The following is a 22,632-nucleotide window of genomic DNA, read 5'->3' as shown; positions in this document are numbered from 1 at the left end:
CTGCTGCCGCTGACCACATCTCCCTCCCTCGTTTTCTGTGGATTAATTCCACTCGGTCTTAAAGTTCGCGAAGCCCACACACCTCAGTGGAGCAGAGACCCTTTTCAGCCCACTAGGCCTCCCACACTCTAGTCTTTGAGAAGGTTGGGTGCACTAATCAACAAAGGGTTAAACCACCCACCTACCCCCTCATCCTCATCTTCCCTCTTTATCCCACTCTGTACTGTACTTTCCTTCAGAAAGAGCATTCAAAATAACTCCTTCACCTGGAGATTTGATGCTTCGCAGCTGATAATCCAAAGAAAAGGTGTGACTGAAAAGAGACAAATCAGTCAAACTGAAACCTCCTCCTCCGCCCCCACATCCTGTCTGCGGGGTGATACCAACAGAGATGTGCTCTCACTGTGCGTAGAACTGTTTTTACTTTGCCCCGCATCTGCAGCAATAAAACTCACTACAGAGGGGGAAATGTGTCATCTCGAGAATAAACACGTGACTGAGAATATGTGCCTCTCCCACACATCGACCAAAACCTGAGATATTTCTTGTAATACAGCGAGATATGTGTGAATTAGCTCAGTCAGTGGTCTGCAGAGGGACTATAGTGAGACTCTACTTCTGCTAGACCAGAGGATTTTTATATTTAGGAGCTGATTTTTTCCTTGACAACAGCTCCCCGCCTGCATTCAAAGCAGAAAACATCAAAAATTGAAGTTAAATATAAGCACATCAGAAGTAACTATGCAAAGGTCCCTCATGATGCCACACAAATATGAAAAACAAGCTCTGGGAACACACCGGCTGTGATGGCACACCAAATTGTGTGGTGTTGCCAGGGGTGGCAGCTTGACTGTTTGTGTGGCATGGTGTGCTGGTAGCTCCAACCTGCCCGGAGACAGGAGGTGTACAGATTGAGCAGGGAGAACACCAGGCTCCTCATCAAGAATTTTAATGCCTACGTTTCTCTCCCTTCCTTCCTGTTTCTCTCCACATCGTGTGATTCATTGTGAGCGGGAAAGGCCACACCTGTGATCTCTGTTGGCGTTGGTGGGTGCACTCAGCTAAAGAGAGGCTGAAAAGCAGGTTGGCAGTAGTTTTGTAGAACAGCAAATGCAGATGGAGGGAGAAACTTAGCTTTGTTGAAAGTACTCTTTGCACAGGGGGCGGTGTGAGTTTGTAGTGAATCATCCATTCTTCTGAAGTTGCAAGTGCACAGAGTTTGTGCAGGAAAAATCACACAATATTGTAGTCTATTTTGTCTGCAATTCAATGAGGAAGGAAGGAGTCCCCAGCATTTGGCGCCCCACCCTTTGTTGATACCCCAGCAGTTACTGTAAATATTTGCATGGGTGAAGTGAGGGAACAAGGTGTACTTCCTGTTGCAAGAATAACACAGAAACACACTGCAAGCTTATGAGATAAGGCTGTCTAACTGTGGAAAATCACACCCTTTTCTTTGGTATATATCATCGGATGTAGCTTAAAATACTCTACCATTGAACAGGAAGTTACTTTAAAATCTAAGAAACACATTCTTCCTCTCAAAATAAACAAACCCAACCTTGTTCAGTTCAATACACTCAAGTGTTAAGCCTCTACAGCTTCACTTGGTGGGACAATTAGCTCATGGGGGCTAATGCTAGCTAATGTATCTGACATTACTGGTAGTTCAAGGATTTAAAGGAGCAGTTTGACCCAATGGGGTTCCCTTTTACTGCAACCATCAGCTGGTTAGCTTAGCTAAGCATAAAGACTATAGCAGAAATCCAGCTAGTTAATTCATGTAACCTAGGTTTATACTATTAACTAACACAGAAGTAGTGGGGTATATCAGTGCGTTGTGCCTCTGGAAACAGCTAGCTTAGCTCTGACCGCAGGTAACAAAGTTTACTTACAACCTCTAAAGTTCACCAATTCACTTTTTTTGCTGAGATTTGGTTGGTACAAAAAAACCTTTAAGGCTACAACGAGCAGCTAGCTGGCTAAACTTATCGTAAAGACGGGGACAGCGGGGAACAGCTAGCTTCAACAAAATCCCCCGACTAGCAGCTCTTAAGTTTACCAATTTATATGTTAAAAATCATGTCTGTTTATACAATCAAGCTTTCGTGTTAGCATCTAGTTGTGTTAGCATCAAGTTGTGTTAGCATCAAGTTGTGTTAGCATCGTTAGTGTCATTTTAACAGCAAACGAAATGAGCACAAAACAAGTTGTAGCTGCTTATTTTATGAATTTATTTCCAAATGTAAACTTCACTATTTCATGCATACAAGTTATGACAACATACATTATTCAACAATCTGTTATTTTTCATATTTGCATAGGACATGGTCACAATATATTGTCTAACATGTAAAAAATAATGCCATAAAAAGGTACAGCAGAGCAGCTAAGACCAGCACATTGAATGCATGTTGAGTCCGAGGAACTGTACAACTGTAATACTTGAATGTAGTGATTTTGGTTTGCTGAGAGAAAAAAGAAAATGAAACCTGAAGGTTAGAGTGAGGTCATTGGATGTACTGGCCATAGCTGAGTCAAGAGTTATTTACAGATTAGATTATATTGGTGCTGAGAGGGGAAGCAGCACCATGGAGTCACTACAACAGGCAACTGATGGTGATGGGCAGAGGAGAAACGCACAGAGGTATCAAGAGAGCGACATTACACTGAGGAGGTACATTGAGGACAAACAGGAACAGGAAACAGAACCAGGAGGCTGGTGAGAGGCTCTCTGTCATCGAAGGGAGGTCATTCATTAAACTGAAACAGACAAATCCTTCTTCGAGGGCAAAAATATCCAACGCTTGAGCAAAAGACGTTTTGTCATTGTGCATCTTCCCACTCACTCAGTCTCTTCTGTTTCTTGTCTTTGTTTTTTTTTTAATCTTTCAGAATTATATTTGCTCGTATGATTAAATGTTTGTTCATTCAAGTTATTTTCTAAAAAATAACAAAAGTTGCTTATTTGAGATGTAGAAAAAGGTCCATTTTAAGCACAACATCCATCGATCGACGCTTACAGCCTGTAAAGTTGAAGCCAAACTGGGTTAGGCTCAAAGTTACTGCAACATTCATGTTTCCCTTCAAAGCCTTTGGTAACAACTTGTAACTGTGGAGCGTTTGATGAGCTGCGAGAACTCAAAGCTCCCTCTCACCGCTCAAGATCAATCTCTCCCATCATGGCTGCCTCTCAAACATGATCCTTAAACAGGCATTGTGTCCAGAGGGAAAACATGCTCCTTGTCTTTTGAAGCTTATATATAAGAGTATCGTCAAATATTGCATGTATGTTGTTCATTCGAATTGGCTTAGCCTGCACAAAGAGCCTGACGAGTAGAAAGGAGAGATTAAACCCGGGAAATGTTGACAATGAGAGACTTACCTTGTGCACAACTCACAACGTGTAAAACCTCACAGTCGAGACAGACTACTGTTCAAAACCTACAAAAATGCATCGGGTCCATGTAAGCAGCACAATTATAGCAAATGCAGTTCTCAATCCTTTGGAATGGTCGGGCGTTTGTTATCTTTAAGATGTCAAAAATACCTGTAATAAGCCATCATACATTACTTGAGTATTGTACAGCGAAAAATAAAGGAAGAAGAAAAAATTAAATAACAAATGAAAACAAAGCTACACAATCCAAATGTTTACATAAAGCAGGAAAGAAATATTACTGTACATCACATAAAAACATGTCACACTTTATAAAACTGTACACGTTTGTTAAATGTCTGAAAGAAGCTAGGTGGTTTTCTTTTACCCATTAATGAAGTTACAATTATAGTTTTGGCACATAATTGCATCGATCATGCTCGTACGTTGAGATCAGTCGTGATGTTTTCAGTTGAGACGGTCGGATCGGTGATATATTCGTGTAATTAATATGACCTTTTTAAATACGTCTAATGTTAGTTCTTTACATACTAGGCAATTCACTTTAAAGTATTTATACAATTAGCAGAAAAAGACAGTAACTGGTACACTGTTAGCATCTCTTTTTTCTCTAACAGACGTCGAACCTGTAATCTGGCTGAGATTACACTTGGATTAAAAAATGCTGACACGGAGTTTCGTAGTAATTTACAGCTGACATCATTCCACGCGTAGAAAAATGTTTAACTAAGACAAAGTGTGGAGCTCAGTAAGGATGTTTTAAATATTCTTGTAACATAAAATACAAAATAAGGTTTTAATATTTCCTGGAAAGATTACTTTTTGACTTTACAAGGATGTGCAGGACCCTGACAACATGGGATGGTTATATAAAATGTAGCCCAGTGTTTTTTTGTTTCTTTGTTTTGTTTTGTTTTTTTTACAGAAAAAAAGTCTCTCTCTTTCGTTCTTTCTTTCGTTCCTTCTTCATTCAAGTAGGGACAAATAAAACCACCGATTTGTGCTACTCGTCGAGCAAACAAAAGCTACATGATGGATGTTTCGAAAAGATATGAAGGTACAACAGAAGTCAAATATTTCCAGAGGTATGATTTTTGAAAAAAAAGAAATATACAAGCTTAAACATTTCATATGAGACAAAAAAAAGCATACATGAAAAATTCTGACTACATTGCTAACTCACAATGCTGTGGTCTGTATTCTTATGGAAAACTTTCTAAATCATAAAGAAAATGAGTCAAACCATCTGAAATAGTCGTACAAAGAGGTCAGGAGGTTTCCTTTTCTTATCGTCACCCCCAAAAAACAATCCTTTCTGTTTCTGACACGGAGGATTTTTTTGTGGATGGCAGGCTACCTGTTCGAACCTGCATCCTGACATCAACAGAGTGTAAAGTGTTTCTGATTAAAGGGGTGAACCCCACAAACAGGGCGTTTCTTAACAAATACGGCACCTTTAAACAGTCCGACAAAAAACAGTCAAGCATTATGCTGCGATGAACTCTGAAAAGCTGCTGAAATGACCTGAAGACAATGGAAAATCTAGAAAAAAATTAACAAAAAAAAGACCTTTCTCCATAGAGGTTAATTATCATTTGACAATAAAAGCAAGTACAGTAAAAATGGACATGTACAAAACTGTGTTCAATGGCCTTTTGTGTTGAATTATTCAAGTAGATTTGGTACAGTGAGAATAAAAGTTATGAGACACTCTGCCTGTGGAGGCTGTTATGTCACTGCTGCAGTCTGCATGGATGGACTGGGTTGTTTACACGGTCACAGTCTGTTTGTTTTCAGATGGTAGGAGCTTCCTGTCGCCTACTGCAAGTCCGCTGACACTATGGGTCAAAGGTCGTTTAAAGGGGCGTTACACTGACAACAGCTCCACAGTGCCCAGCGCTTATAGCACAACTGTAGGATGTTATGAAGACGTTATAGGCAGGAGCTAGGCCCCTTCGGAGGCGTTCCTGTGTTTCCAGTGTGGCGGGACACTGACCAGCAGTGAGCACTAAGCACCCAGGAACATGAGGGAGGAGGAGGAGGAGGGCTGACGGACATTTCTGTGCAGCAACTGATGTTAGTCCACAAACTGTCCCATATCTGCTTTGCGGATGTTGACCCTGAGGTAAATGTGCAGATTATGGATTAAGAAGTGATTCATTAAACCTGCTTGACGGCGAGCTACTAAGATTTTCTTTACAAAACTGAGTCAAAAATTGACTATGACAAAAAAAAAAGAGTTATGGATTACACCACAAAAAGCCGCTCTACAGCGATTTGAAGACGTCTGTTCAGACATGTTTGAATGTAAAACCCTCTCAGTGCTTCTTTCGCTAAGCTGCTGATCAGTGGCATTCAAAGTGTCGTCCTGCAGCCTGGAAACTATTTTAACATCTTGTGGTGTTTGGAGGAAACTACTGCATCGGATCTAAATAAGGGTTTTCTTTCTGGAGGATGTGACAGAGCTGATTCTTCACAGCTTTAAAGAGAGATGGCCGCTGTGCTGAACGAGGGACAAGGCCGGCCATTCATGAACCTACACCTGCCAGACCGCCTCAAACAGCCTCAGCGCTTCCAAGGCGACGTTGTTAACATGCATGTAGTGTGAAGCACGGGACTGCAGGGGCAAGAGTGGGTCGAGTTGTTTGGTGGGTCGCAGCTAGCGTGATGACAACAGTCTGGAGGGGTCCGACAGGGCCTAGAATACATGCATGAAGCTATATCCGGCCGTAGTGCTGAAGCATTAAGAGAAACTGTAGGCATAACACAGACTGGCGGGGGCTGCAGCAGTTTTGATAGCGGTGCCCGTTTGCATGGAAGGTTTACTGTGCCTTTTGCCTGACTTATTGAGGCATGTCTGTCTAGAAAACACAAGTCAGCTTTCTCACGGGGGACATGTGAGCTTCACAGGCCGGACGACGTGAGGCTGGTGAGCGCTGCGCTTTGCTGATATGTTCGTTTTGGTTCACATGTTTTTACAACAGTTTAAAAGCCCCCTCGTTGTCGCGAGAGAGAAGTTTGAAAGCAGCTGTTTGAAAGTACGTCGACGTGATTCTGGAGCGACAGTTTTCCTTGGCATTGTGAAATTTGACTCTCCAGCAGTTGTGGAGGATTTCTCCCTGTGCTTAGGATGGAGTTGGGTGAATCCCACCCACGCTGCTCGCCTTGTCTAGGTAGTACTGTTGTTCATACAGTCGTCTTTACCCTACAGGTTGGATCACATTGTAATTACAGCCATTTTTCTCCTCATGGTTTCTACAGTAGGAGGGAGGTAAAAGGAGGAGACGAGGGTGTCTGCGCCTGGGTGTCTCCTCCTCCGCACTGCTCGGCTCATGATAAACCTCTCCCCTCTTGCCTGTCTGTCGTAGATAGCTGCTTTGTTCACGCCATGCTTGAGCCCAGCCCGGCTCTGCCCAAACGCTGTGGCCTACGTTTGACCCACAAGTTAGGCAACATTACGCAATGTTGCTGCCTCTGAGCCGCATGTCTCTAACAGGACAGGTAGAGCCAGCTGGGGGGAGGGAGGACTCCCCGGGAATGGCATGTTAGCACTCCTCTTGCGGGCTGTGAATGGCTTCTTGTGGGATGCAGCTGTTTCCTCCAGGGGAGGCCACAAAAGGCAGGAGGGAGGGAAGTGAGCAGGCTGTCTGGCTCTACCTGTGATCCTGCCAACCAACCAGCCTCAGGCCTCAGTGAAGGGCGGCTTACAAGACTGAAAAGAAAGCTTTCATTCACTCCTGTCTTTGGTTCTTTTTCCTATGTGCTTCAGAGATGGATTGTTCCAACTAAAGTCCCTTTGTGTCCGTTAATAGTGATGATACGGTGCTTTTTAAAAAGCATAAACAGCTGCTTTGAAACTTCATTGTCTCTATTTAAAGGGTCTAAAGTTTCTTTAGCTGAGTGTATTTATAAAAACGGTTAACCCAGTATGATCCTGATCCTCCTACAGTGCAGATTTACACAGTGTACACACTGCTGTTTAATGAAGCACGTATTTAACCCAGTGAAACAGCAACTGAATGTTGAGGATGCGTTTTGCTTACTAAGGTGGGGGTTCGGGGGGGTCGCGTTCTTAACAAACAGCAATTATATTACATATGAACCCCCAGAACACACAGGAGAACATAAAACATGCGTCCTGTGTACGATTGACCGTATGAGCGAAGAGCTAGTTTCCTCCAACGTGAAAACCAAAAAAAAAAAAAACAAAGAGTGCAAATTGTGTTGAGTGTAAGGCTGCTATAAATGTATGTTTCTCTTCACCGTGTTCATTCTTTCAAGCTAACAAGGCCATCCCTGAGAAGGGCGTAAAATTCAACCCCTGTTGAATTTCAGAGTAAAGTGATGAGTATATTGTGCAGTCAATGTGAGTACTGTGAAGTACTGTGGTATTACAGAAATAGCAACTGTCTTCGATCCTGAGGTGTGTGTGTGTGTGTACCCCTTCTCCTCACCCGTTCAAACAAGAAGAAAAAAAACAAAAGAAAAGAAGCCGTTTGATAAGACTTGTCAGGGTGTCTGTTTTTTTTCTTCTTCACCTTGTTTAGCTGACTGCAAACATACATTGGACAACTAGCCATGATCAGAAGCTAAAAAAATACAGACATATGGTACAGAATGTAAATATTGCCATCTGGGAAAGGCATTACCTTCTTTTAGGATCGCACAAGTAATTGCACTACAATAAGCAGTTATGTACAGTATGGTACACCACAGCAAGCGCAGGAGTAGCAAAGGGAGGGGGGCTGCTGACAACTGTGCAACACAAGTGTTATGACAAAAACACAGGCCTCCCAGGTCAGAGGCAGAAAGTGCGACTGGGTTTCAGTTTAAGGCGAGTTGGCGGGGCTGAGGGTGGGGCTGAGGGTGGGGCTGGAGGCGTCCGAGCGGCTGTAGTCGCTGAGGGAGCTGGGACGCGTGGTGCTGCCGCCGCTGCTGCTGCCGCTGTGGGGCCTCTTCAGCATGCCGGGCTGGAAATCTGAGTGGCGCCGGGCGTGCTTCATCAGGTGGTCGCTCCGCATGAAGCGCTTGTCGCAGAGCGGGCAGCCGAACTTCTTCTCCCCTGTGTGGGTGCGGTAGTGGCGGGCGAGCTCATCGGAGCGGGCGAACTTCTTACTGCAGTCGGGCCAGGTGCACGGGAAAGGCCGTTCTCCTGTGACACACAGAGGGACGGTGAGATGTTTAATCACACAAATACGTCAAACAATGATCTTTTCTTTTAGACAACTTGCTTACTCTGACTGTTCTTGCATGTTTTTTATGCGCAGCGGGTTTCCATTGTTGCATTTTCTGGGCCTTTTGAATGTAAATGATCGGCTCATATCTCCTAATAGATATCTTTTGGACCATTGCAGCGTGTTCGCCCGTCAGACACCTTATTTTTATACATTTTTGCACAATTTTCCCTTATGTTTTACATGTTTTAGCCTTTATACTTTTGACCTACTTAAAAAAAACTTTGATTTAAAGTGAAACTAAATGAATGGGTGCATGGCTGTTGAAAGTCTAGGACAACCCCAACGTAAATGCAGATAAATACAATAAATCTTTCAAACTATTCTTAGAAAACTGTTGCAAAGGAATGTACAGTATGTGTGCTTTAGTAGGGGCTATAACTCACACAAGGGGCCACAGCATAGAAAAGAAGCAGCCTTAAATATCAGGCGTTTCAGAAGTAGGCTACTGAGAGTGTCAGTGAGAGCAGCATTGAACAAATGAAACATGAAGTGCTCGTATTCCTGCGCTCACCATGTACCAAAATGGCTCACCGCAGCGAGAGACGTGACTCATTGTGAGGTGTTTACAGGTTAACAAGTCGTGAAAAACTGCCATGCACGAGCAGAAGACATTTTTTGGTGGAAAAGACCAGGCCTGCTGAACAAGACCGTGCTGTTCTCTGTAAATAGCAGACTCTGAGTCATCAAGGAAGAAGATTAATCACAAGCTATTGCTTTGTCTGATGGGTCAGTAAAGGGAAGGATATCAAAACTGCGGAAAGGCATCGTTGAAATATGAAAAAAGAAAAAGCATGAGGAAAAAGGCGGAGTGAATGAGCCATGGGACTTATGGTAAATCAGCTAGAAATTTGGCGCTGTGCTGGAGGAGCAGACACTGCTTAATTATCTAAGCTCCAGATGCTAATCACACTCACAATGGTTACCCAGCCCATTTTCCAACATGCAACTATCTGTGACTCGGCACATGGGAAAATTACACCCTTCCCCCGCCATCAGGCAATAAAAGTGGGCTTTGACACAAATCTACTCGAAGCCAGATGGTTCTATATATCTTGTGGTTTCCTTCTATTCTGATGTGGAAACAGCGCGCACAGAGCCTGAACGCCGCGCTCTGCATCCGCCGGCCACTATGTCTAATACTGTATTCCATTTACTTCCATTTCAGTGGGTTTCTGCCTGACAATAGCCACATCCAGTAGCTAATTTTACCAGCATGACATTGCAGCGCTATAGAGAAGGGCAGGATGTATTCTTTTAACGCTGCGGTTCTTTTTCCCAAGAATATGAATAATCAATCGTCATGTGCGTCAACCTTTTCCGGGGAATTGAGGTATGAAAAGGAGTGGATGATAAGACGTGTATGGGTGGCATGACGAGTGAGCACATAACACCGGGAAATGCTCTCTTTGTTCTGTGCCTTCCCTCAGGGCCACAATGGAAACAGTGCTGTTTAGCTTCAAACACTCACATGCTACCTGATGCCAGCAAGTCTCAAAAAACAAGAACTTAGTGCACTACTAGTCTCCGTCCCCCACCCCCCCTCCTCCCCCTTCCATATACTGCATGGTTACAAAACATGCAGACAGACAGAGCAAGTCTAGACAGCCCGGTCTGTGTTCCTGCCTCTGACGCCTCACCTCAGCTCCAGACAAACTCGGTGTGCCCTGCCCTCAACGGTTCCTGCGGGCTCATACAGGGCTCAGTGTATGTAAACTCTGTAACTGACATATAGACATTTGCATTCAGGCCGAGAGCCTTTTCTCCTCCAAATCTCTCCACTGTTCTCACTCTGCTGCTGAAGCCAGCACACAAAGGAGCAGTCCACCTGCCATGCTGAAGTTCAACTCATAAAAAAAATGAGCTGAGGTTGTTTGACCCTGTTTCCGTCCTGGAGAAAAGGACACAGTTTAACTTTTAAGGCACTAATCCCATTGAAGAGACTCCTGATAATCTGATTTCATACCTCATATTAGCAAGAGAAGCAGCCTGCGCTGCCACCTGGCACTGCAAACTGAGTTATTGGCTGAAAAGTAGAGCTTAGCTCTGCGGACTGCTTAAGGCTCAGTAACCAGTGTAACGTATCCAACAACATTAATATTTAACCAGACACCAGAGAGCTGGGCTGAGATATCCAGTCTAACTGCGCTGATACAGTAATGCAGTCATAGTGGAAGCATCAGGTATCCAACAGCAACTCACCGAGGCGCAGCAAATTATTTAGAGCTCTGCGACTTCTTAGAAATGCAGAATTAAGAGCTCCGCCATTTTCACCTCCCGCTAAACTGCTTTTGGCTTTTAGGTCAACAGTATGAATATGTATAAAAACCCTGCTGCTTTAATGTCAGCCTTGAAAGATTCATAAATAAACATGCAATGCCCCAGTTTATCATTTTGGTATTTCCATGATGGCAGTGAAAACAATTTCTGCAAACTTGGGGAGGTTTAGGGAAGAAGCCCTTTGATCCAGAGTGGAAATGATGATGGGGCTATCACCCTGCGTGGTTGGAAGATATCACTCTCAGAGATATTTCAGGAGACTGCAGCTATTACTCAGCATCTCTCTGCTGAAAGAGGAATGCTGCAAGCTACTCCATTTACCCCACTCTCATTCCCATCTAGCTCCAGTTCTGTCACAGCAGGGGAGCTGTGCCGCTCGTGACGCCAGGCGCAGCCGATTGGTTCATCGCGTCTCTGGCAGCGTCCACATGGAAGGTGTGGTTTGTATTTCCCAGAATGTGTCAGTTGCACAGGGTGAGGGGGGGCGTAATGAGGGAAGCTTTTCCCTAACGAACACAGTGACCCAGTTACCCGGTAAGTGAGTTACATCATGCAACAAACTGTACCTCCACTAAGCGCGAGTGTCCCCCCTCCAAGGAGATGTGATTATGTCACAGGTGCTCTTGTTATATAACTGTTCTCTCCGAGGCCACTGGGTCAGTAAATAAACAGCTCATCTCTGCTCTTCTTCCTCTATTCTTCTCTCATTCATATCTAAGAAGTTTGGCTCCTCAGTTTCTGCAGGAGGGGTTAACAGGAATCTGAGTCGCTCTCCCGGGTGTAAGAGATGCTGTCGGCAAAAGGCGAGATCAAATCTCCTTTTTGACGTGAGCAGCAGCAGCGCTGGAACTCAGCTCGGTCACCTGCTCCAGCTACCAGCATTTCAAACACGAGTAGATAACATTCCTCGTGTGTCCCCAGGCAAGGGCCAAATTCACACAGTGTACTACTAAAACCTGCATGTGAGCGTGCCATGAGAGCGCTAGAGTAAATAGCTCTTCAGGGTTAGGAGGGGGGAGAAGTCAAGTTCCTGTGGAAGCATCAGAGATCACCTTGAAGTTAAGTTTTCTCGGTGTGCACAGTGAGAACCAGAACAGGAAATATCTTTTACAGAGCTCAGAACAAAAAACGAGGTGCAGACTAAACCCACGTGGAAATTCACAAGCACACGGTTCAAGCAGGGAAAGTAAAACTGGAGTCACACTGTGGATCACAGCTCATTAAAGTTGGAGCTATACCTCACTTCAGCGCTGGCTAAGAGTCAGCTTGGCAACATGAAATGAGTGCGGCACCACTAACTCCAGTGGCAGGGCTCAGCACAGTCCTGTAATTTGGTTGCATGTTTACAACAGACTATGACCTGCAACCAACCGGGAGCCAGCAGACAACCATTCATGGGATTTTGGATAATACTAAAATGACTGCAGAGTCCCTCATCAGAGTAAACCCAGGCATACCCAGCCTCTCCCTCTACACGCAACATCACATCATGCCAAGAGGATATAAACACGAACGTGTCTTCGCTACGCTGAATATACATTGAGGCTACCGCTGCTGCTCTTTCCGCTGTTCACACAGCAGTACATGCAGGCTTTGCTTGTGCATAAATAACAACAAAGGCTTTAAAAGGTCTGTGGTGTGCGGAGTGAAAAAAAATGGCACCGCTTGATTTGAAACACATCTGAGATCAGAGAAACAGTTTACGTGGCTATTTGTCTACAAAGAAGTAACAAAGTCTGCGAGGAGAAAAATACAACATGCTCCCTGAAGAAGCTGCAGATACCACATTCTCATGGCGGCCATTTTCCTCTGACATCATGGAAGCTCAAATGCTCGTGTAATGCTGTAATGCTGTGTTCCAGTTTGTCAATCCTATAAAGGTAGTAAATGCTTGCCATCTGGGACATCAGGCCTTATTTCTAAATAAAACAGCATATCTGATAACCTGTTTAGTACCTGTTTAGTACCCACCGAAATTACCGTGTTGATGCAGGTTTTTCAGACCCGAGAAGACCCGCTTATAGATGCAGATTGTATCTTTTCCCATTGCCAGTGGAGTATACTCCTGTTGGTCTCTTTTCTGCTGCGTCGCCGTCTGACGTCACAAACGCGTTTGCAGGTTTTTTTGACCAGTGGGAAAGCAGCTTTAGACAACAGCTAATGTTAGCTTTAAACTAATTCCTAGCTAACATTACATTAGCAAGATTTTTACACCTTTCCTGCCAAAACTGCCAAAGTAATATTAGCTTTCAGCCACTTCCTCGCTAACGATAATATGAGCTAGTGATTGGCTGAATGCTAACGTTAGCTATTGTAGCTAGCTAGCTGGGTTATCAAATATGTTTAAACTTGAAATAAGGACAGATTTCCCTCCATCATTTTAATGACTTGTAATGAGCTGGTCAGGGGCCATCGCTCCTTTAGATATGGCGGTGTGCATAACATGACCAGAGCAGAGTAATGAGGACTCATAGAGAACGCCATCGATTGGGAGGTCAGTTAAATGATAACAACGTATCAGATACCTTAAATTTATAGGACTTACAGCCTGAAACGCAACAGTGTGATATACAGTAGAACAGCATTTGAGCTTCCCACCCTGAGCGTGACTTCAGAGGAAAATGGCCGCCATGTCAATATTGTAAATTCAGTGTTTGTTTAAGTCGTCTCTCCAGGAGCAATAAAAGACCCTTAGGTGGGTCAGGGGCTCGTTATGAGGACTGGTCCAAGCTTGTCAGGGGAAATGTCCGAAAACAGGACGCATGATCTATAATCATCTTTTGTCTTTATTGAGAGGGACCTTGCTTTGTCGTGGAATAGCCTGCCTCCCGTTGTGGGCCTATAGCTGTCAGGTTGTGAACAATAGCAGCAGCCTCGCTCCCAGCAGGAGAGACACTCCTGTAATGCATTTCAATCGGACAGGCTGTGCGTACTAACCGTAACTCACTCCCCTTGGTCTGCGCTGCAAAGGACTATTGACATTCACCCGGAGACGTGCAGCGGGGTCGAGTGTGACGGTCTGATTCCTGCACACACTTAGCCATGCATTACTTCATCCCCTTAACTCTTTAAGGGAAAAGCAGGGATAGCTCGCCTGCATTGACCAGCTCATCACATTTGGCTCAATTAGCTAGAGTGGGCACTCTGTTTCAGCCTTGAGTGCATGCTAAAACAACCTGCAGCCTTGATGTGTTGCAGGCAGTCTCCTTATCTCTTAAAGCCTGGTTAACTAAGGACATGCAAACAGCTGCAGACATTAATGGGTGTTTACAGTTGGTCTGCGAAAAAGCAGGTGGGAGCAGGGATGCCTCACCATCCGTGACTCTCACTCACGCAGCACAATGCCAGCTCATTCCACTGATGGAGTCTGACACTATAGCACATATGAGATAGACGTGCAAAACAAAGAGACATAGCCCTGCTCGATCCTGAGAGGCCTCACTACCCTGAGATAAGAGGAGATACAGACTGCAGATAACGCCAGCTGTCCAATGTTATACCTGATACACGGAGGGAGACATATTTTCATGTCTCGCAGAAAATGATTCTGCCCCTTTCCCCTCCCCAAGACTGCACAAAATACTCCTCATCTTGTTTCTGAGGGCCACACCCCAGAGTGTCGTGGTCTGCCACATTCTGATTTATCATGCAGAGAGAGGGGACACACCTCGCATACCTTAGGGAACATAAACAACCAGGCTGGAGACAAAACACTCCCTCTGACATTAGCTGCACAGCAATTTTCACTCATTCCTCTCTTATTTAAGCTCAGCTGAAGAGTGGAGACAGTCAGAGTCGATCTCTCGCGTGGGACCCTGTGAGTGCCGGGCTGACAGTGGTGTTCTCTGCTGCAGAGGTCACAGCCCTTCAAACGTTAATCAGATTAGCTGCAGATGTAGCTGAATAAATGACCTACATCAATGGAGGGCATTGACAGTGTATATCCTGCTATCTAACCCCACCCCCACCCTGCTGCACTGTATATTCTCCCTCTTTGTGCTGCAGGTCCCTCCCTTGCATGCGAGATGTGGTCGGTGGTTTCTGAACAGTGGAGGTGAAAAAATGCAGTGTTCCACAGGTCTGTATCCCTCTCTTCCTGCCGCGGGTAATCAACACCACGCCTTGAGCCGTGGCCTGGGCTCGGCCTCGCAACACAACACGCTCGAGCACCTATTTTGCTTTGCAAGCTGGAGCAAGGTGGGAGGGACTGGTGGGGGAAGAGACAGAGCAGCTTTTATAGAACTACTCCAGAGCTAACTAAAGAATACATGAGCCCTGTGGGCCACTGAAAGCAACACAGCCAGGGAACTGCTTGACAGGGGCCTTTCAGTGTCCACCATGCATGCCTGGCTGCTAAATCACAGTTAATTCTTTTTTATATTCCAACAGTAGCGAGGAACTAACCTACTGTCAGCTGAACATGTAGGAGAGCATATGGACAGCATGTGCACCAGCACACGCCTCAGAGATGTCTTTCATGCTACAGTAACGCTGCATCAAAGGATTAGAAAAGACAAGATGGTGGCTCCGCTTCAGTTTTATTTACATCCCGCGGATCAAGTAGATTTAACTAATACCTTGTTTTCATTGGATACATACTTTACTGCTACATGTCCTGAACAGGCCATACACATAAAGAAAGGCTAGCTTCTCTTAAAGAAGAAAACCTCTCTTAAGGAAGAAGAAAAGCTATGCTAGCTGCTCTGTGACACTGTTCTTAGGATCAATTCAGCTTTAAGCTAAATGCTAATGTCAGCATGCTAGCATGTTCAAAATGACAATGAACACACTGATGTTTTGCAAGTAATGTGTAGCCTTCCCTGTTAATCATCTTGGATTAAAGTGATAGTAACTGACAGCTATTGGTGGTATTTCCCCACTTCCTAGATAACATAACGTTAGCTAGGAAGTAAAAACCGCCAGTAATATCTTAGCTAAGAAATTGCGTGTACGGTAGCAATTTACAAATGGTAATATTACAGTTTCATATTTTTCATTTTGAAGACGCTTTTGTCCAAAGCGACGTACATCTGAGAGTTAATACAACACAAGCAACGATCAAGACATGAGATATGAGCTTTCAGCCGCTACCTAGCTAACTAGCTAGTAGGTTGGTGACTTTTAACGTTAGCTTCTGTCTGACCTTAGCTAATGGGCTATCAAATATGTTTGGATTTCACAAATCATTATCTTCTTTTAGTTGCTGAAAAATGGAGAAGCGGTGAAGCGATAATGATTTATCGGCTACCCTAAATTTAAGCGACTTCAAGCCTGTAACAAAAAAGCAGGACATTACAACAGCATTTGAGCTGACGTCAGAGTAAAATGGCCACTTTGTGAACGTTGTAAATTCTTACCGAAGGGAATTTCTGTAGAATTTTTAAACATCCATCAATTAGTTGTGGTAGCATTTCAATCAAAACCACAAATTTCAGTCTTATAGCGACACAGTAGTTAAAGTTATTGGGCTTTGGCACCTGGGAAACACTAATCCCAATCAGAAAGTGTGGTGACAATGCATCTTTATGGTAATTCATCACATAATTGTTGAGATATTTATGTCTGGAACAAATTGGTGGACTGTCCCAACAGACAAACCACTGAAACATAATTTCTGTAATGTCACCAGAATGGGGACAAATGGAAATTGTCATCATTATTTGTATTAGACGTCAGGAGAGATGTGGCTTAAATGGGTGGGATGCTGGAAATCCGCCTCGTGGCAGGTAGACAGACTGACCTTTTGTGCCCCTGAAGAACTTTTACCCATAACTGTGCCAAGGTCAGGCTCAAGCAGGAGCAGGAAAACCCCATCTCCACCCTGCTACCTCATCATCGCCACCAGCCACACAGGAACACTGGGCACTCTGTGTAGCAGTGCTGCCAAATATAAAACCACTGGCAGAGACGCAGAATATATAATAGGTGACTACTGCTTCTTTTTTCCAAGTGGAATTTGGGATAATTTCACGTTTAAAAAAGTGTCATTAACCACAGTTATTTGGCTGAAAATAGAAAGCTTGCATGAATAACTGGGTCTATGTGGTGGTGGGACTGTGCTGCCAGGTGGTGCCAGTTAGTTTTTAGGACAGGGATTTGCACCCACCTCATAGCATTAGAGGTACCCCCAGCAGAACACAAAGAGGTTGAAACAAAACCTCAAACCAACTGTAAAATATGTTATTAGGCTCTTTGTCTTTGAGAAACATTGACCCTGTTCCTCCCTGTGATTCAAAATGGTTTTCAAATAGGTCTCGCACACTGACAAGATGGCCTTTTGTGAGGCCCAGCTGTGGGGGGCACAGAAGGCCCGGGCTGTTCTTTCTGAAGAAGACATGACTTGTAATGAGCTTGTCAGGGGCCATCTTTCCTTTGGATATGGCGGTGTGCATGACATGACCAGAGCAGAGTAATGAGGACTCACAGAGAACACCATGTACCCTGTGAACACAGGACACCTCTCAGGAAAGTTGGTCTTCATTGTTAGAGTCTGTTATGCTTTTAAGACAAAGAGCTGAAAAGGAACAAAAAAAACAAAACTACTGCTGAGAAAAAATCCCAAGCAAGTAAATTTATATGACCTTCATTAGTTCCACTTATAACTGAGTTTATCTGTGTTACATGAGTGCACTTTCCACACAGCGGGATAAGTATATGTGTCCAAGGGGAGCCCCACCTCCCACACCGGGAGATCAGACAAAAGCTGTCTGGTAACCTTAGACCCCTTAACTATGGTGGATTCCTCGCCATCAAACTCAATGCAGTTTAATGAGCGATTTAAATTCTGCACGTTCTCCCATGTCTGGAAGAAAACATGGAACCACTTAAGCGCCATTTCCACCAAAAACATTCAGCATTGTAACCTCATGTAACCTGTACTTACATGCACTTTAAATGTGGATTTTTGGGGTGTTTGATATCAAAATGTGTTGCGATACAGTAAACAATGGGTCGTCTGGATCGGGGGCTGTTTAGAGACTTGGTCGCTATCAGACCATTTAAAAATGGCTGGTTTGTGCATTTAATTCATTGTTAGACCAGGAGTAATGATTCTGTTGACCAATCATTGGACTGTAGTGTATCTTGTTCCATCTTTGAGTCCTGGGTAAGTGTGGTAGCCACCTCAACAGATCGGTACTAATGGTACCAACAAGAACTTTTTCCAATGGAAACAAAAATAGCCATTTTTATGTCCAACAACTCAAGTCACCTTGACTGCTTGGTGAAATGGAGCTTTTGTCTCCACCTTTAACACCTTTAAATCAATTCCCAGTTATGTACTTCCTAACAAAAACTATTCATAGTAGGTCTGAGAGTTTTCCTTGGTACGTTTGAACAGAAACACATTGACTGTTCAGTATCTATATTTTTTTTGCACACTGAAAATGAACCTTTATTGATTTCTATTGTACAACAAAAGTTGTACAATCAGAGATCTCTAAACCCAAACAAATAAATGTGAACCGTCTTCACGGCTGAGGTCATTTGTAATCTATAGGAACTGACCCTTAACAGCAGTTTGCAAAAGACGACATACATTATACTCATACTGATTCTGAATGAAACAAAGCATCACTCTTTCTGTAGAAATGAGAAGCAGATGTGATAAAGCCCTAAAACATCAAATCTTTCTTAAAATAGAAAATTATGACACCTCTTACATGACATGACTACTGAGTGAAGTTTATTTTAACCTGTAAATGTGATTGATTTTTATGTGCTGTAGACATGGCATAAGAAACACAGTGCAGCTCAGGTTTCAGCTCCCTAACACTGATGAATCCCACTCACAAGCATTGCAAAAGCAGGGATGATGAAGCTTTGGGCGTTACAGAAGTCAAGTGAGGACGCCGAGTCCCTGGCTCTTTGTGTAGTGTCTATAACAGTGTTCCCCCCCTCAATTAGATAGCGGTGTTTGGCCGGGGCTGACTGGGCTGGGATCCATTCTCTCCTGACTCTGCTAGTAGGGGCTGAAGGGAAGCACACTGCGAGAGTCTGGCTCTATGAAAGCACTGCAAGGTTGGCTGAGGCAGCCCGGATGAACTCAGATGACCCACATTCTGGGACTATCCAATCAAATAAGCAGAAGGAGCCATTATTATCAGAATTTATGAGACACAGACCAATCGTGAAGCCAGACGCCGGAGCATATCCAAACAGAAAGGCAGGCGAAAAAGGAAACGCTTAATAGGCAAAGAGACAAGGGCATGGCTAATACAGAGCAATAAGGGTGCACTGAAAACACACAGGGAAGCACACCGTGTGCTCTCTGAGAGCACTGCTGCAAGTTTGGCTGAGACAAGGCAGCTGAACTGAGATGACTCACGTTCCATGACTAACCAATCAAATAAGCAAAAACTGTCCTCTTTATCAGAAATTATGGGACATAAACCAATCACAAAGCCAGACATATAGATTGTATCCCAAGAGAAAGAAAAGGCTTAGCAGGCAAAGAGACAAAGATAGCTAAAAACACTCACACAGCAGACACAGGCATTTTATTACCTGAAGGAGAATATCTGAATAATGGTGAAGGTATATTATGGACCTTTATTTGACACATATGTCAAATCAGACAATTCTACAGCAAGGTTATCCACCATCTACATAACAGGCCTTCTGTGTCTTGACATGTTTATATTTATGTTTTGATATTTAATCACATATGGCACACACATTAAATTCTTCTGAAGGATAATAAACCTTGTGATTTAGGTCTCACACAGGGTAACACAAAGGCAGGCAAAAAGAAAAGCCTTGTAAGAGTCACAGATTTTATATTGAGACAAATGAGGGGTGCATGTTGCAAAAAATAGGGGGCTAAATGTCAAGCAGGTGTTCCTTATGTGGAATTGTGTGAGCTGTGTCTTTGTGCATATATGATCTATATGTGTGGATCGGGTTAACAAAAGACGTTTATCATGTGATCCACAGAGATGTGTTTTCTTTCTGTTGTGTGTGAGAAGAAAGGAGGATATGGATGGGAAGAGAGGGGGTGAGAGCTGCAGTCTACAGAGCAGAGAGGGAAGGAGAGGCTCCTCAGTCGAGGCTCAGCTAGCTGAGTCTGTTGCTGGCCAGATCAGCTGGCAGTCTGTCTAGCGGGGGTGTGGCACATCACAACAAAGGGCTTTGGGCAGACAGGGGACTGCACAGCTCTCATCTACCCCCCAATTTGACTCGATCTACGTCTTTTCCCCCCCTTTTCTGTAGCCTATCCTGCGGAATGCAAAGAGCAAACATGGAGGTATGGCGCGTTAGGAGAGACAGACGTAACGCACCGCTGATCCGGGGCGCGTTTGAAAGCCTTTCGCTCTGCAGTGTGACGGGTCATGGAGCTTACCTAAGTGATCTTGAAAACTTTTTGCATGTCCGTGTTAGTGCGTACTTGGCTTTTTCTGCGATGCGCGCTTTACGTGTTATGGACGATGTTTTTTTTGGGTCTTTCTCATGTCGCCGTGAAACAAACTTAACTTAATCTAAACGGACGCGATAAGAAAACCGCTGGGAATCTGATTTGTGCGAATTTGCTCTGCATTTGCAGCGCAGTTTCGCTCTGTAGGCCCACACACTGTCCAATGCAGGCGAGGGGGGTGCAAGAGGAAAGCAGCGACAAAGCTCGCGGACTTGAGTGGGAGTGGCACTATTTTCGACTCCCTCCCTCCGCCGAAATTAAAAGGACATCTCGCAAAGTTCACAGAACTTAGAGGAACAATGTAATTATCAAACTATGCACCATTTCCGACCTTAACTGCACTTTATGCGCCAAATATTTCCATCTAGGGTGGATCGGTGAATATTTATACACGACTCGATGAAACACAGAAGTCATGACCCTGCTCTGTACGAAGATCTTTTTGAATGTGGAAGAAACCACACGTCTTATCAGTATTCTCGGGTTTAATAATCCCATCCGTTCTCATGTAAGCAACAATATGTCATGTTTAAAGCAGCAAACATTTGCATCCAGTGAAACTGACCTGTGTGTGTCCTTAGATGGGCTTTGAGGTGGGATGATTTGCCATAAACTTTTTCACAACCTGAATAGTGGCATTTGTGCTTTTTCTGAGGTGATTCTTGCTCAGTTCGACCTCGCGATCGTTTGCCTCTTTGTTTGAGCGAAGGATCGGAGATGGTGGTAGGTGTGGCAGAGTTTCCATCATCTATGAGATCCGGCATGCTCTCATCCTTGATTTTTGCCTGCTCGGCAACATTGTTGGGAGTCTGTTGGTTAAAATCCGCCAGAATCCGCGCCACCACAAAAAGAGAGGAGTTATCTCTCACCAAAGGCTCTTTGATTTCCTCTCCGATCTTGGAGGAGGACGGGATCTCTGGTTTAATCTCCCTATTCCCTTTAGGCGCGTGAACAATTGCACGACTGGACATTGAAACAAGGCACTCTGCTGCAAAGTGATCCATTTTGTCTTTGAAACAGCCCCCTCTGCTCCTTAATGACATTCAAAAAAGAAAATGATGGCGTGTGAGAAAAAAGTAGTTCCCGTGGTTCCCTTTGTGTGGAGAGGAGAGGAGGAGGTGGTTCTCATCAGAGAGAACTGACTTTATGATCTTACCCGGCTTTCCAATATCATCAACATCCTGTGAGAGAAACGCCTCGGACAAAAACGCAGACAAGCCCCCTCAGACACAGAGAGAGAGAAAAGGAAACCAAATGTCTTTGTTTAGTGCAACGACGCTGGTAACAGGACCTCAACAAACTTGGATGTGTTAACTCCCATCGCGGCTCCAAACACTCTCCAGCATAGTGAGTGTGTCTCCTGAGCGCCTGTTCCTGCTGGTTGTATCCATGCTGGGGGCGTGTCGACCGGCAGCGCTCGGCAGCATCGTCAGAGCAGCCGCTCATTCATTGGGTACTGCGTGTCCTCTAATGCACCCGACCAGCCGAGTTACTTGGAAGTTTCACCACAGGTTGCCTCCATGCATTCAGATGATGTATCTCACATGCGACACATTATGTACTGCGGAGACCTTTCGGATGAGGACATGGGATTAAACACAAATATATAAAGGGGACGGATGTGGTGGGGGAGGAACACTCTGTTCTGCAGCATCCTGCATATACGCCTAAATGCACGTGCAGATATTTTGTTGAAAATGCATAACAAATAAATCAAAATAATGTTCTTGTCTAAAAGAATTATATAAAGCAACCCATACTCACATTGTAGGAGCTCAAACCTGAGAATATTTGGAATTTTAAAGATTAACTGATCATCAAAATAGCTGCAGATACAAATTAAGATGGTGGAAAAATCAGTGTTCAAGTATTACATTTTATGATTAAGTTGTCTTTCTCTGTTACATAAAACCCAATCACAAATGAGGAAATGACAAATCACATAGCACAGAATAACTTTTTCCAAAAGTGCAAGTGGTTTGACTATTCTGCAGTGTGGGCTGCAGCTCACCATCATGCAAGATGTCCCTGATACTTTGAATATTATTGTGTCACCTTCTCGGAGCGATCGGCACACTCTGGGGCTCCTGGCCAATGAGACCGTGCGCCAGCAGACAGAGAGCTCAAACGCTTCAAACTGCCAAATTATTGGCTTAGACTGCTGAGATCCCACACAGGCAAAATCCGTCTTCTTCACAGCCTCTAAAGCCTTTTAATTACATCCTAGTCAAAGAAGGGATAGTGGTGTAAACAGGACAGGTAACATATGATAACACTTGTTAAAATTCCTGTCTAACTTATACATT

General features: G+C 44.1%; 1 protein-coding gene across 1 annotated transcript; it reads right to left on the bottom strand.

Annotated features, from left to right (window-relative positions):
• Positions 1 to 2,218: 2,218 nt before the first annotated feature.
• On the bottom strand, positions 2,219 to 21,665 carry klf13 (Kruppel like factor 13). The gene is made up of 2 exons (XM_069686154.1): positions 20,892 to 21,665; positions 2,219 to 8,552 (listed from the first exon to the last, which is right to left on the bottom strand). Exons 1-2 carry the CDS (start codon positions 21,367 to 21,369, stop codon positions 8,230 to 8,232), a joined length of 801 nt encoding a protein of 266 aa, XP_069542255.1. The 5' UTR covers positions 21,370 to 21,665; the 3' UTR covers positions 2,219 to 8,229.
• Positions 21,666 to 22,632: the final 967 nt, after the last annotated feature.

Source organism: Semicossyphus pulcher, unplaced genomic scaffold (genome assembly GCF_022749685.1).
Source record: "Semicossyphus pulcher isolate SPU_LCO1_2020_fin unplaced genomic scaffold, fSemPul1.0.p SCAF_8, whole genome shotgun sequence".
NCBI lineage: Eukaryota > Metazoa > Chordata > Actinopteri > Labriformes > Labridae > Semicossyphus > Semicossyphus pulcher.
This window is presented reverse-complemented; position numbering and strand designations above follow the sequence as displayed.